Source organism: Myxocyprinus asiaticus, chromosome 43 (genome assembly GCF_019703515.2).
Source record: "Myxocyprinus asiaticus isolate MX2 ecotype Aquarium Trade chromosome 43, UBuf_Myxa_2, whole genome shotgun sequence".
In the NCBI taxonomy this organism is placed as follows: domain Eukaryota; kingdom Metazoa; phylum Chordata; class Actinopteri; order Cypriniformes; family Catostomidae; genus Myxocyprinus; species Myxocyprinus asiaticus.
Genome location: NC_059386.1, coordinates 3,191,228 through 3,204,491, shown reverse-complemented (window position 1 = coordinate 3,204,491; position 13,264 = coordinate 3,191,228). Strand labels below are relative to the sequence as shown.

General features: G+C 38.8%; 1 protein-coding gene across 12 annotated transcripts in view; it reads left to right on the top strand.

Annotated features, from left to right (window-relative positions):
- The window catches only part of LOC127433287 (tropomyosin beta chain), an 81,304-nt gene that overhangs the window by 52,288 nt on the left and 15,752 nt on the right, over positions 1-13,264 (top strand). For 4 of the 12 annotated variants that reach the window (XM_051685046.1, XM_051685040.1, XM_051685042.1 and 1 more), the window contains 5 exons: positions 2,863-2,980; positions 4,790-4,860; positions 5,486-5,561; positions 6,832-6,894; positions 9,087-9,156. In XM_051685046.1, the coding sequence (XP_051541006.1) occupies positions 2,863-2,980; positions 4,790-4,860; positions 5,486-5,561; positions 6,832-6,894; positions 9,087-9,156 (398 nt within the window). Of the gene's footprint in view, positions 1-2,862; positions 2,981-4,789; positions 4,861-5,485; positions 5,562-6,134; positions 6,211-6,831; positions 6,895-9,086; positions 9,157-10,927; positions 11,397-13,264 lie in introns of those variants that run through there. The other 8 variants (XM_051685044.1, XM_051685038.1, XM_051685041.1 and 5 more) reach the window with 3 other exon arrangements.

Below are 13,264 nucleotides of genomic sequence, written 5' to 3'. Positions count from 1 at the left end.
TGACATATTAGAAAAAATAGATTGTGTCAAAAACAAAATGATAAAGACCACATTCCAACATTAGTGCAACAATCAAACCCCAAACTTCCCCCCGAACCAAAAAACAGAAAAAAAAAACCGTGCACATTAATCCCGCACACAACAGCGCCAACTGCCGTCCATCCCTCTAAACTCAAACAGTCTATGTACACCTACGAGAGACCCCGCGACAACTTTGCCGTCGGATTGTTTAAGTCCAGTGTTTCTATACAAATTTATGAGACAGAATTACACAACAGAAGATAATCTATAAAACAAACTCCAGCCAATAGGTGGAATAAACACACAGAACATGTAGATTCATCCACATAACTGTCCCGAAGGTGTGTTTCTCCACATAACAAGTTCCAGCCGCTAGCGAAACCAGCAAAAAAAAAAAAAAAAGCCGTTCAGTTACCTCGGGCAGCCAAACAAATGTTCAGTGAGCCGGCTCATTCGTTTGCTACATGGGTGCAACAAATGACCCAATCACTCCAGTGTCCTGGAAGAATTACTCCACAAAACAAACTCCAACCAATAGGAGGCAGAAGCACAAAGAACGTGCAGATTTATCCACAATACTGTCCTGAAGGAGTGTTATTCCACAAAACAAACTCTAGCCGCTAGGCGGAACCAGCACAAAAGAAATAAAAAAGGCACCCAGTTTCCTCAGACGGTAAAGTGAATGTTCAGTGAGTCAGGCTCACTTGGCTGCAATATGAGAACCACAAAATAACTTATTCAGTCCATTGACTTTGTGACTAAAATGGCTTGCTGGGGACATTTTATTTGCAGCCATCCTTTGCATCTATTCTCAATTTGTGTAATCAGTGCAAAAGCGACCTTCCATTGATGTAAGAGTTACTTGCATTCCTTAAATCGATCACATTTCTCTCTTGTCGAATTTGCAAAGTCTGGGAACAAGAAAATGTTGTGGTTCTTCCAAGAAAGCCTTCGTTTAGTCCTCTCCTCACGCAACACGAAATCTTTATGGGATGATCTCAGAAATTTGGCCAGAATTGATTGGGGCCTGTCTCCCTCAACGGATCGCCGAGCCAGAACTTTGTGAGCTTGCTTGATTTCCAGCTTATGGCCTGTTATGTTGAGCAGACTTGGAAAGAGCCCTTCCAGGAATTCCACCATATTCTGACCCTCTGCTCCTTCAGGAATTCCAACAATTCGGATGTTATTCCGCCGGTTACAGTTCTCCAAATCTTCCAGCTTTTCCCAGACGCGCTCCAAATCCGCCTTGGTCATTAGCGGATATTTAGCTAATTCCCTAATCCGATGACTCCAGATAATCAATCCGTTTCTCGACATACCCCACTCTTGCAACCATCTCAGTGACTTTCGTCTCCATGGCAGTGATCGATCAACGTATTACATCAAGCTCCTCCAGGTCAGCAACGACCTTCATCAGCATTGCCGACATGTTCATCAATTGTCACCGAATTTCCTTCACCTCACCGGCCAAATCGACTCCCGGGCTTGCTTTCTGCAGCTCAGGGGCTTCAGCTTGAGCATGTAAGTGTCTTTTAATGTCTCCATAGCCAGAGGATTTTGAAACTTTGACATATTGTCTTCCTAGAACAGTTAAGAATCAGGGTGTATTGAATCTCACCAATTTATTACCCAAAAAGTATTAAAACTAGCAAAGTGGGGGGGCCTGGGTAGCTCAGTGGAAAAGACGCTGGCTACCACCTCTGGAGTTCGCTAGTTAAAATCCCAGGGTGTGCTGAGTGAATCCAGCCAGGTCTCCTAAGCAACCAAATTGGCCCAGTTGCTAGGGAGGGTAGAGTCACATGGGGTAACCTCCTCGTGGTCATTATAATGTGGTTAGTTCTCGGTGGGGCGCGTGGTGAGTTGAGCGTGGATGCCGCGGTGGATGGCGTGAAGCCTCCATGGCAACGCGCTCAAGCCACGTGATAAGATGCGCGGCTTGGTGGTTTCAGATACGGAGGCAGCTGGGATTCGTCCTCCGCCACCTAGATTGAGGTGAATCGCTACGTGACTACGAGGACTTAAAAAAAGCGCATTGAGAATTATGCATTCCAAATTGGGTGAGAAAGGAAAAAAAAAAAACTAGCAAAGTGCACAGAGCTCACTGTTCACACATCCGAACCTCACATGGCGCTACGCGACTCTCCCCCTATTGTGTATTTCTATATATACTTACATTTTCTATTCACTTTTTATTTTTGTTCTATTTTTTTTTTTATTATCTCTGTCTTGTTGCTGTATTGTTTGCACACTGGAATCTCCTGTCACCAAGACAAATTCCTTGTATGTGTAAGCATACTTGGTAATAAAGCTGATTCTGATTCTGATATGCTCTTTAATGTATCTTGATATCTAGTCATTACAGTGGCAACCATAGTAGATATACTGGATATTGACTACACTACACTGTCTGAACAAACGGATCAGATTTCATCACTTGCAAAATGACTGCAGACTATCAGTTTTAAAGATTGTATTGAAGGAACAAATCAGAATTGTGTGCTGTGCAGTCAGAGTAGCATGAAATATAGAAAATACCCTCCACAATACCCTCTACTCTTCAGCCGTTTTCCAAACAGCATTTGCGCCCTTGAGGGGCACTACAGGAAGGGGATGCCCTCGGAGGGTGGTCCCAAATGAAAGTAAGAATAATATTTTTTCTCGTAGGGCCTTTCCATAAAGATTCATACAGTAATGCCATGCGCCCTTCAGAGTGCCCACATCAAGAGCTCTGTCCTTCAAAATGAGTAGGGCATAGTGATGATTTTGGTTTCGATTGGACTTTGCCCTTTGTGTTTGAGCTCACTCAGTTTGTCTAATCATGTGATTTTTTTTTCCATACAGAGGAATGAAGGTGATTGAGAACAGAGCAACAAAAGACGAGGAGAAGATGGAGATCCAGGAGATGCAGCTGAAGGAGGCCAAACACATCGCTGAAGAGGCTGACCGCAAATATGAGGAGGTGTGCATGTCAGGACCATTACCTCATCATAAAAGCATCAGAAAGATTTAAATAACACTACTTATGCATTCTTATCCGTACAATAACTAAAGTTCTTGTTTCAGCTATGAAATTATAATAGAATCTCTATAATTTTAAATATTTAATTAGTATTTTATTTTTTTATTATATTTACGAAAATGTCTTATTCGAGGGTTTTGGCAGAAAGCGGCGCTCTGAAATATCATGTAAATGCGAAAGTTAACGTGTTTACAGTTTTTACACTTTTTGGGGAATCAACCTATTAATGCCTTACTAATAGATTTCTCTACATATTTAGCTGGGATAAGAGAAAGGTTTTGAACATCAAAAAATACACAAGTTTAAGCAAAACTTCAACAGATGAAGTGGCAGAATACTGACCTGCAGATTACACCGTCAGATCGACAGGAGTCACTTAATAGCCCCTTTCCCACATTTACAGTCACTGTACTTTCCCCCTTGGAACTTTTTAGATGAGAACTCTTAAGAGGAACAACACACCCAAGGAGAAGTTTCCCTCTTGGATTAATGTGATTCAATAGCAGCAACAACAACAACGATGGAGGATGCCAGGATCAGAGATACACTTTTGTTAGGGGTGTTTTACACCAACTGTGTCTTCAGGTTACAGTCTTTACCCTGGGCGTGTGAGCCACGCATTGCTGCATCCCTGAAGCCGCAGTGAGAAGAGCGATGAGGTGCTCAGCCTATTTTAACCACACACCACATATTGAACTCAGCGGAAAACATATTGAAAATACACTATAACCTATTTATCAGTACAATCTTTTACAGTAAAGGCTTTTATGACTGAACAGTAAATGCTCTACTGAACAACTCACCCATAGACTTCTTAATGCAAATTAACTACACAGTAACAGGCACACAATACTTTACTCATGTAAATAAGATTGAATGACGGTTACATTTATAATAGATTTCAATTACCTACTCTCGGAAAATTCAATGTAGTAATCCAGAAATCTCTTGATTTTTTTTTTGTATAGTCACTCAGTACAGATACAATGAAAACTCAGACCGTGTCTCCCATTCATGCAGCAGCTCTACTTATCCCTCGCATAGACATAATATGAAAACTTGCTGGTTTTGTTATTTTTGTTAAGGGAATTGGAAAATTAGAGTAATCCTCTGAGTAGCAGACTAGCAGCTACAAGTTTGTATACTCATGGCGGCTGTTGACCCTTCGCATTTCTCATTGCTTTGTACATCATATGTGTTTGACCAATCACAGGTTGCAGCACCTCCCACAGTCCCTGTTCTCGTGCAAAAATGATGAAAAGTAGTAGTTCAGAGTAAAAGTACCTAAAACGGGCTTTAGTTCCTGCACTGGGAAAGGGACTAATGTTCTTAACCAGTCTGTCAATGGCTAACTCACAGTTTAGAGACAACATAGATTTATAACATGTAATATGAACCTGACCTTCCATGCCCACTTTATGCCTAAATCCACGTCCACACTAATACATTTTTGTTTAAAAACACATTCATTTGGCTGCATTTATGCCTCTCATCCACACTAGTACTGCATTTTCCTCCACCAAAACGGAGCATTTCGAAACGATCTCCTTACTTTGGAAAATAATGTCATTAGGAAACTGAAAACTGAGTTGTGAATGTGGTCTAAACACATGGTCACTGTACCAAAAGTCTTTATTGTTTGTTGAGGATTAACTTATTTCTTAATATGACTACAGATTGAATCGCTATTTGACAAAGATAGTAATAAAGAGCTATAGTGGTTGTTATATTTGTTATATTTGTCTGCAGGTGGCACGTAAGCTGGTTATCCTTGAGGGTGAACTTGAGCGCTCTGAAGAGCGAGCTGAGGTGGCTGAGGCGTAAGTATAACACTTTAAATCAAGATAGTTTATCTGAGATTTGTAAAATTCCATAAAGACATCAGTAACTCTGTGTGTAAACAATGGTGTCTGTAGGCAGTGGGATTTGATAGTGTTACTGTCTAACTTTATGCTTTTAATTCTGTCATTTTGGAATGTATTCCTGATCACAGATTTAGCCTAGGCTAGCACTGATATGAAAAAAAATGAAAAAAACAAAAAAACAAGATGAATCTGCATTTGGAAAACTGTTAATTTAATTCGGTGTTAATAACAAATGTGCCTTTGCATGAATCCAGCAATAACCTAGAATGCATGTCAGTGGTACCTGAAAAAATATACAAAGCTAAAGTCTGCAAACATGAATTAATGTTTAACACTTTAAGTAGAATAATTGCAAGAACTGATCTCTGTTAAAACTGTAAGATAAATATATTTTTCCAAAGACTTCAGCTGCTGCAAGTGATCATTTATTAGTAACAGAAGACTTCTCAGGCTCATTTAAAAACAGCAAGGTTTCTAGTTGTCCTTTCTCTCCCTGTTTTCCAAATGCATGCTACATCCCCTATTACCTCCCCTGACCACTCCCCCCACCCCCCTTTTCTGGCCCTCTGTGGACTAACAGTCGAGTCAGGCAGCTGGAGGAGGAACTTAGGCTCATGGACCAGAATTTGAAATCCATGATGGCTGGAGAGGAAGAGGTACTGCTGAGAGAATTACATGGCACACTAACGCTGACTTCTTTTTACTTTTTATCCCTCTTGGAAATCTTTTCTGCTCTATGCCTGTGCAGCTGCAACATATCCTGCAAAAGCGAAAGGGGCCTAAACCAGAGCCTTGGAGAATGACACACTTTAATTACTGCTCTTATATAGCAAGCACCTTGGAAAAAGGACTCGTTTTTTATTCTTTGAATAAACTTTTATTTGGACAGTATGCAAGATTTGATTTTAATGTTGTTGCAGTCATATTTGATGTGAAATTTGGTATAATTTTGACCTGTGCCCAATATATGCTGCATTATATGGACTTCTTTTCAAGAGAAACTAATTTGTGATTAACACTAAAAGGCATGTAAAGCATTACTCTCCAATGTCCTTGGAACTTTGAATGTTTATAAGATTCATTCAAAGTAATAAAGAGTTACTACTTCTCCCATTCAGTTCGGGTCTCTTAAGCTAAAACTGCCACCTTTCCTGTTTTCTCAAAGAACTGTCTCTCTCATTCTCTCCTTATTTTCCCTTTCTTTTCCCACCTCTCCTACTGTGGCACAGCAAATCTGGTGACCTTGAGGAAGAATTGAAAAATGTCACCAACAACTTGAAGTCCCTGGAGGCACAGGCTGAGAAGGTAGGAAGAGCAGTCTTAGGATTTTGTGGAAAATCCAAATGCTTAGACTGCCTATGTTTGTGGTTACTGTAGACACCTACAAACTAATGGTACACGATACTAAGAGCTAGCAAACAATCAGAAATGTCTTGTAAATGCTACACAATATTTGCTACACAGCCTTAATGACAGCGTGCCAAGAACTTTTACACTTTTTGCTGTTCTTCCTAATTTTAAACCAAGCTGGAAAATTTCCCTTGTTAATGCAGCATTGTATAAAGAGTAAAATAAGTGTATAAAAATGGTTTGCCAATGGATTTGATTAAAAGCCAGCTGAGGAAGTGTAAAAACAGCTTACTCATGCTCACTGTCTCCATAGACTTCTGCTACCTCTTTTGCCAAACCTATTAAATGTTCTTCTGCTGATTACAGAACAATGTATTTTTGTTATTGTATAGGAAGTATTTAGTTTATAAAGTGTTCTTAAAGTATTGAATTGTGCGTTGTGCATACATAGAAAGCACTTTCGCAGTAAGCACCTATTGCAGTTCAGTTCATTTTCACCTAATGCTAGTCACTTCATGAAGGATGATTTAACATACATTTCATTTTTTTTATGATATTTTTTTTTTTTTTTACCAGTACTCCACAAAAGAAGACAAATATGAAGAGGAAATCAGAGTACTCACTGACAAACTGAAAGAGGTAAGCGCTCACTTTGGGAATAGAGTGCATAGACAAAATTATGGAAATATCACACAAATAAGGGCAAACACTTAAACAATTAAGTACGTGTCAGCTAGAAGTCCTAAGAATATTATTAATTCTTTCACAGGGGCAAGCAAGCATTTGCTAGAACCTACAATGCCTGTTGTCTACTCTCTGTTGTCTACAATGTCTTCTGATCTACAAAGTCATTTAGCTGATGCTTTGTATCCAAAGTGACACACCGTTCATTAAAACGGATTCAGTTCTCCTTAGTAACCTGAGATTTAGTGCTTTACTCAAGGGGACAATGGTCATGGTTCATGTGGGGGTTTAAACCACAACCTTTCAGGTATCAGCCCAGATCTTTAAAGTTGCACACTATCATATTTGTGTTTATGTTGCACTTACACCTGGCGGCGAAGATACAGCATCACGCAAAAACAGAAGTTCCCCTTTTTATCCATGCCATTATAGAAATGCGCTATTTTTGTTGTCAGCTATGATTAATATATTTTGTTATTGAACGTTCGCCCAGCACCATATGTAGAATAAAGCAGCTTTTTCCCTTAAACTGACACTAGAGTCTTCATGCCCTATTTTAAGAGTGCAATTGTTAAGCGCAAAGTCAGTTGGCATGTCTAGAAGTTTTGGCATTTTCGTGCAAGCATGCAGTTAGTCTTGGCACAAGTGGGTTTGGTGAAATTGTTCACGCAACACCCAAATCAGCTGGATCAAGTGCAATTTAATTCTGAGGTTCTTCTCCGGTTATTCCAACGTCTGCTTCCTACTATATAGTCCTTTCCCTCAAGCACCAGTGATATAAACAAAGACAGTAATTGTACATTCATAAGAAGATAGTAATGGTGGTATGCTCCTTTTATAGCCTACGCATAGAAAATGTGTGAATTATTCTCGTCAGAATTTGGATGTATGCTCCATTAAATTATAGAGAATGTAAGTATTATTAATCATTGTCATGCAATCACTGACACAAAAATCATGGTTAGTATTAGCTAACAGTGATTGTATCGGAACAAACTTCTCTTCTACCAGTCGTTTTTGACTTTGAAAAATTAAATTCATTTATTGAAATATGAAAGAATTAAACCAAAAATATTTCTAAATTCAAATTTCACCTACGAAATGAAAATATAATCAAAATAATAAAGTGGTCAAAAAATCATACCAAATCCAAACATTTTACAACAGGTGGAAAAATATAAATTAAATCATAAATACAATTGTAAATATAAACATAATAATAATAATTGAAAAATAAGCCATGATCTTTAGATAGTTTAACACAATCTCATTAATGTTTTTTTTTCTTAAAACAGCTACAACAGTGATTGTTAGGGACTTATTTTAATGTTCCACGATATTTTAAGAGTTTGGACGTGAACTTTATTACCACCTGCTGGTGGAATCTCCAAACTGCAAATGCAGGAACTGAATTTGGAATTAAATAAGACGAGGTATTGAAACGTCTTAGCGCAATGATCTGTTTCTCAGGAAAATAGCAAATTGGCTCTGCGCCATTTCATTTACATACAATATCCACATTTTGTGCGACTACACCCACCGTAGTGCATACACTCCCATGGCACAAAAATTGCGCTCTCACGAAAATAGAGCCCTTCATCTTATGTTAGTGTTTTAAACAGATTTTTCCAAAATGCTATTTTACTATTACCGGTACTATATCTTTCTGTTTAAAATTTTAGTAATTGGCAAAAAAAAAAACAAAAAACTGAATGCACCTTTAACCACTAGGTTACACGATCCTAGTAGTTGTCAATGGTTTCAGATGTCAGAAAGATCATGAGATCCACTGCTTACAGTATGAACTCATTGTGAAAGAGGTATCTGATGTAGAAAAACTGCTCCATCATATTTTATAATAAAAACACTCTCAGGCAGTGCTAAACATATTTAAAAAAATGTTAAATGTCTTCCATGGCCTCCACTATTATGTGTCTGCACTTTTCCTCTAGCAGAATCCAGAATCTCACTACACAGAACTGTACACATGGTTTAAGAGACTGAGATTGTGAAATCAATGCATAGACTTCTCATTACTTACTATCTCTTCACCTTTATTTATTGTTATGTTTATTTTGTCTAAAATCATCTCTTTTTTTGTTTCTCACTCATTGGTTCATAAAAATTCATGATTTTCTTTCCTTCAGGCGGAAACCCGTGCTGAGTTTGCTGAGAGGTCTGTGGCAAAGCTTGAGAAGACCATTGATGATTTAGAAGGTACATCTTCAAGTTATTTCAGTATGCTGCCTGTAAAAAATGTACTAATAACTGACAGAATAATCAGAATGCACTAGTAATGTAAAGTTTTGCTGTCTCATTTATCACCATGTAATATACATTTCTTTCATTCCATTTTTGTAAGTGAGAATGATTAACAGGAAACTTGGCATGACCAGATACAGCCAGTTGTATTGTACAGTCAATAATGTACAATACTAACATTCCTTGAAGTGGTGTATGTGTGTGTGTGTGTGTATTCGGCTGATGGATCTTGTGTCTTCTTAGATGTGACAGACTTTAACTGCAGGTTATCTGTTTTGATGAGGTGACTGACCTTAGATGTTCTGTGAATGTGAAGCTGACATGTGAGAGCATGTTTTGTGGGTTTTTGCTGATGAAGTTTCATTTTTAGAGGTGATCTAACTGAGAGAGCTTGGAAATTGTGCCTCAGCAAATGTTTTCTAACCAAAATTTGATGCTTTTTGCTTGTTGTTCAGACATATAACTTCATTTACAAGTCTTTATAGTCAATAATGTTCTGTAGTAGGGCTGTCAATTGATTGAAAATGCAATCAAAGTAAATACATGTTACACTGGTTAATTAAATTATTTGCAGATAACAGCATGTATCAATATTTGCTGTGAATAGCCCAGAGATGAAGATAATTCAAAGACATTACACTGTTGTGGCAGACTAGTTAAGCGTTACATCCGAAATAGACATCACAATGGCTTTAGAAGTAAATATGTTGTTTGTTTTATTTCTTTATTATTTCACTAGCCTACAGTCTAAAGCAATGCATTTTGCAATGGAGTTTGTCAGTCTATCCGAGGTAGACTTTTGACCGTTTCACACAGAATGTGTTCTTGCATTGTGTCTACTATTTTTAATTGTTGGTCTATACAAATATACACATGCAGAGAGATGTCTTTGTTTTTGTGTCAAGTCTCACTGTTTTTTCAACGTCTCGTGCCATGAGCTCCACATTACTGAGACTCTGTGTTAACTTAAAATGTAAAAACATGTTTTCAAGGGGGCCTGGGTAGCTCAGTGGTAAAATACGCTGGCTACCACCCCTGGAGTTCGCTAGTTCGCTAGTTCGCTAGTTCAAATCCCAGGGTGTGCTGAGTGACTCCAGCCAGGTCTCCTAAGCAACCAAATTGGCCCAGTTGTTTGGGAGGGCAGAGTCACATGGGGTAACCTCCTCGTGGTCGCTATAACGTGGTTCGTTCTCGGTGGGGCGCGTGGTGAGTTGAGCGTGGTTGCCGCGGTGGATGGTGTGAAGTGGAGACATAGCGCGTCTCCGTGGCAGCGCGCTCAACAAGACACGTGATAAGATGCGCGGGTTGACTGTCTCAGACGCGGAGGCAACTGGGATTCATCCTCCGCCACCTGGACTGAGGCGAATCACTATGCGACCACGAGGACTTGGAGCGCATTGGGAATTGGGCATTCCAAATTGGGAGGAAAAAAAAAATAAAAAAAAATAAAACATGTTTTCAGACCCCTGCATTCTGTGCTGCTTATTCTGATGTCTTGCATATTAGGTGGTATTTCAAGCTCAGGTGGCTTCAATCTGAAATGATTAAAAGTACTAAGTTAATATGTTAAATTGACAGCCCTTTTCTATAGTTGTTATACAATGACATTGAGTGAGAAACTCCAAATACTTTATCTCTAAATATTATTTGATCTTTTTTGTTATGTTCTGTCCATTTCGTGTGTCTGTTTGTTGTCTGTGCTCTCTTGGGTCCTGATGATGTTCAGATGAGGTGTACGCCCAGAAATTGAAGGGTAAAGCCCTCAGTGAGGAGCTGGATCTGGCTCTTAACGACATGACTACCCTCTAAAAGCCCCCTCATTCACCTCCATCCTTCCTTTCCTATCTGTTCTTCTCTGAGGTGCTATTTGTTTGGCACAACTTGGGTTCATTGATGATTCTGTTTGTATTTTCTCCTTGTGACGCTGAATCAGAGATCAGCCATTTAATGATCAGTCTGATTTGATGGAGCTCAGACTACAGCTCATGTTTTGTGTCCTGTCTTTCTGTCCTGAGCTCTCAACATTGTACTTTGTTCCCATGACTGTTAGAGGTTCTGACATGTTTAGTCCAACGTTTAGGTGTGTAACTAGCACAGTGTTGACACTTTCATTGCAGTGTGTTATACATGCTTGATGTGTTCTCCCACCGCTTCACTTTTTCCTGTAATAAATGCCAAAAATGCCTCTTGCTTCAGTTTTCTTCTGTTTCCTAATTTTTAACCTTATTTATTTTTATTTTATTTTGGATTATCACAGTTTTGACAATTTAGATGAAGAAAAAGGATGGAAATAGACACAGCATCTAAAAAAGAGAAATTAATGTGTGTTTGAAATGGAAACATTAACAAACAGAAATACTAAAGGTTCAAGGGGTCATGTCATGAGGAATCTAATTTTCCTTGATATTTTGACAAAAGAAGTCATTGTACTATTAAAAACAAATAACTTCCTCTCCAGTCCGAATAGAGTATTTATTGTTTCCACTCTGCAAAATTGACTAGTTTTGAAATTGGTTGCATTGACGTCACAGTGCAATCTCATTTAAATATCCCTGCCTCCACGACATATGTACGTAATCATCGTGGTGAAAGAGAGAGCTACTTAAACACTGAGGGGGGGAATTCACAAAGAATGAATTGCACCAGGTAAAAGAGCTGGTTATTTGCACGCGCTTGTCTGCGCTGGTTTAGTGACCGATTCACTAAAGGAATTATGCAGATCAGGCAAAAGCGCAAACGCACACAAAATCTATGCGGAACACAGTTTATGCAGATTGCCCGATATTACGGGCAGATTCTGAGTGCTATATAGTGGAGCATTAAGCAGACCAACATGATATAACACTCTGGCGAGGCTGAACAGCATCACTTGCTACTGTGATCCAGACACCTGAGTCATCTCTTTAACTTTTGTTGAAAGTGGGCTTGATTAAACTGCACGTCTGGATCTATGACAGGTTATAACACTCTTTTCCATAATGTGATCAGTATTTGATGAATTACTGCTGATAGAATAGATAGAAAATGTACACAAACACCTTTTCCCGCCTGTTTTCATACATTTTTGTGAATTAAGTGCAATTCATAAATTTTTGTGAATGAAGGCATGTTTGCGTGGAAAGGAATGACTGACTTAAATTAAATACTCAAGAAACCAAAATTTCAGCGTTGATTGCGCGTTCTTAAACTTGATTGCATGTGGTTAGTGAATAAGAAGCAGTTTTTTGCACTGAAATACCATGTGCAAAAGTGGTGCAACTGTTTAGTGAAATTGAAAGTGGTAATGTTGTTACAGTAGTTTGCTTTTAACCAACGAAAAGATTAAGATGTCAAGTAAGGTCCCCAGACGTTGTGTTCCTGGTTATGGAAAACTGCATCTCTGCATAGCCTTCAGAAGGATCCCAATGTTAGAAAAGAATGGCTTAAATTTATTTAAATGAAGTTCCTGAACACGTAATGTGTGATTATATGTTTTTTTTGGGGGGTTTTTTTTGGCACATTTCTTTAAAGATTCTTTTGAGAATCATTATGATTCAGGTCTCCGCTATATTGGACACAACAGTAAGGAACTCCAACGTGGAGTGGATAGTGCATATTACATGGTTACTTACCAAAGAAATGCATAATTGCTCACGAAATATTGATTTCAGATTAAATAATTTTATTATGTAAGAAGAACACGTAGCGCGAAATCCAACAAAAGACAATGGTGAAGTATACAATAGTAAGCTTGCCAGCTTCTCAACTGCCAACAAACTCAACTTTTACTAGTCCCGTGTTGCCAGGATGTCCTATATTTTGGCTGAAATTAACATGTTGGGATGCTCGTCGTGTGTGATTCCCTCCCCCGGTTGACCAGCGAATGGGTCTAAAGGGGGAACTCCCCACATGGCGAACATCCTGTATTTCCCTACACAGGATGTGTATTGAAATGGCGACACAACAGAGGCTAACACCCGGGCCAACCATCCATTACAGCTGGATACAGATTTATTAACGCTTCACATTTGCAGCTTGTCTGCAACAGTCTGGACTGTTTTCATTGTTGTAAGCTTTATATTGC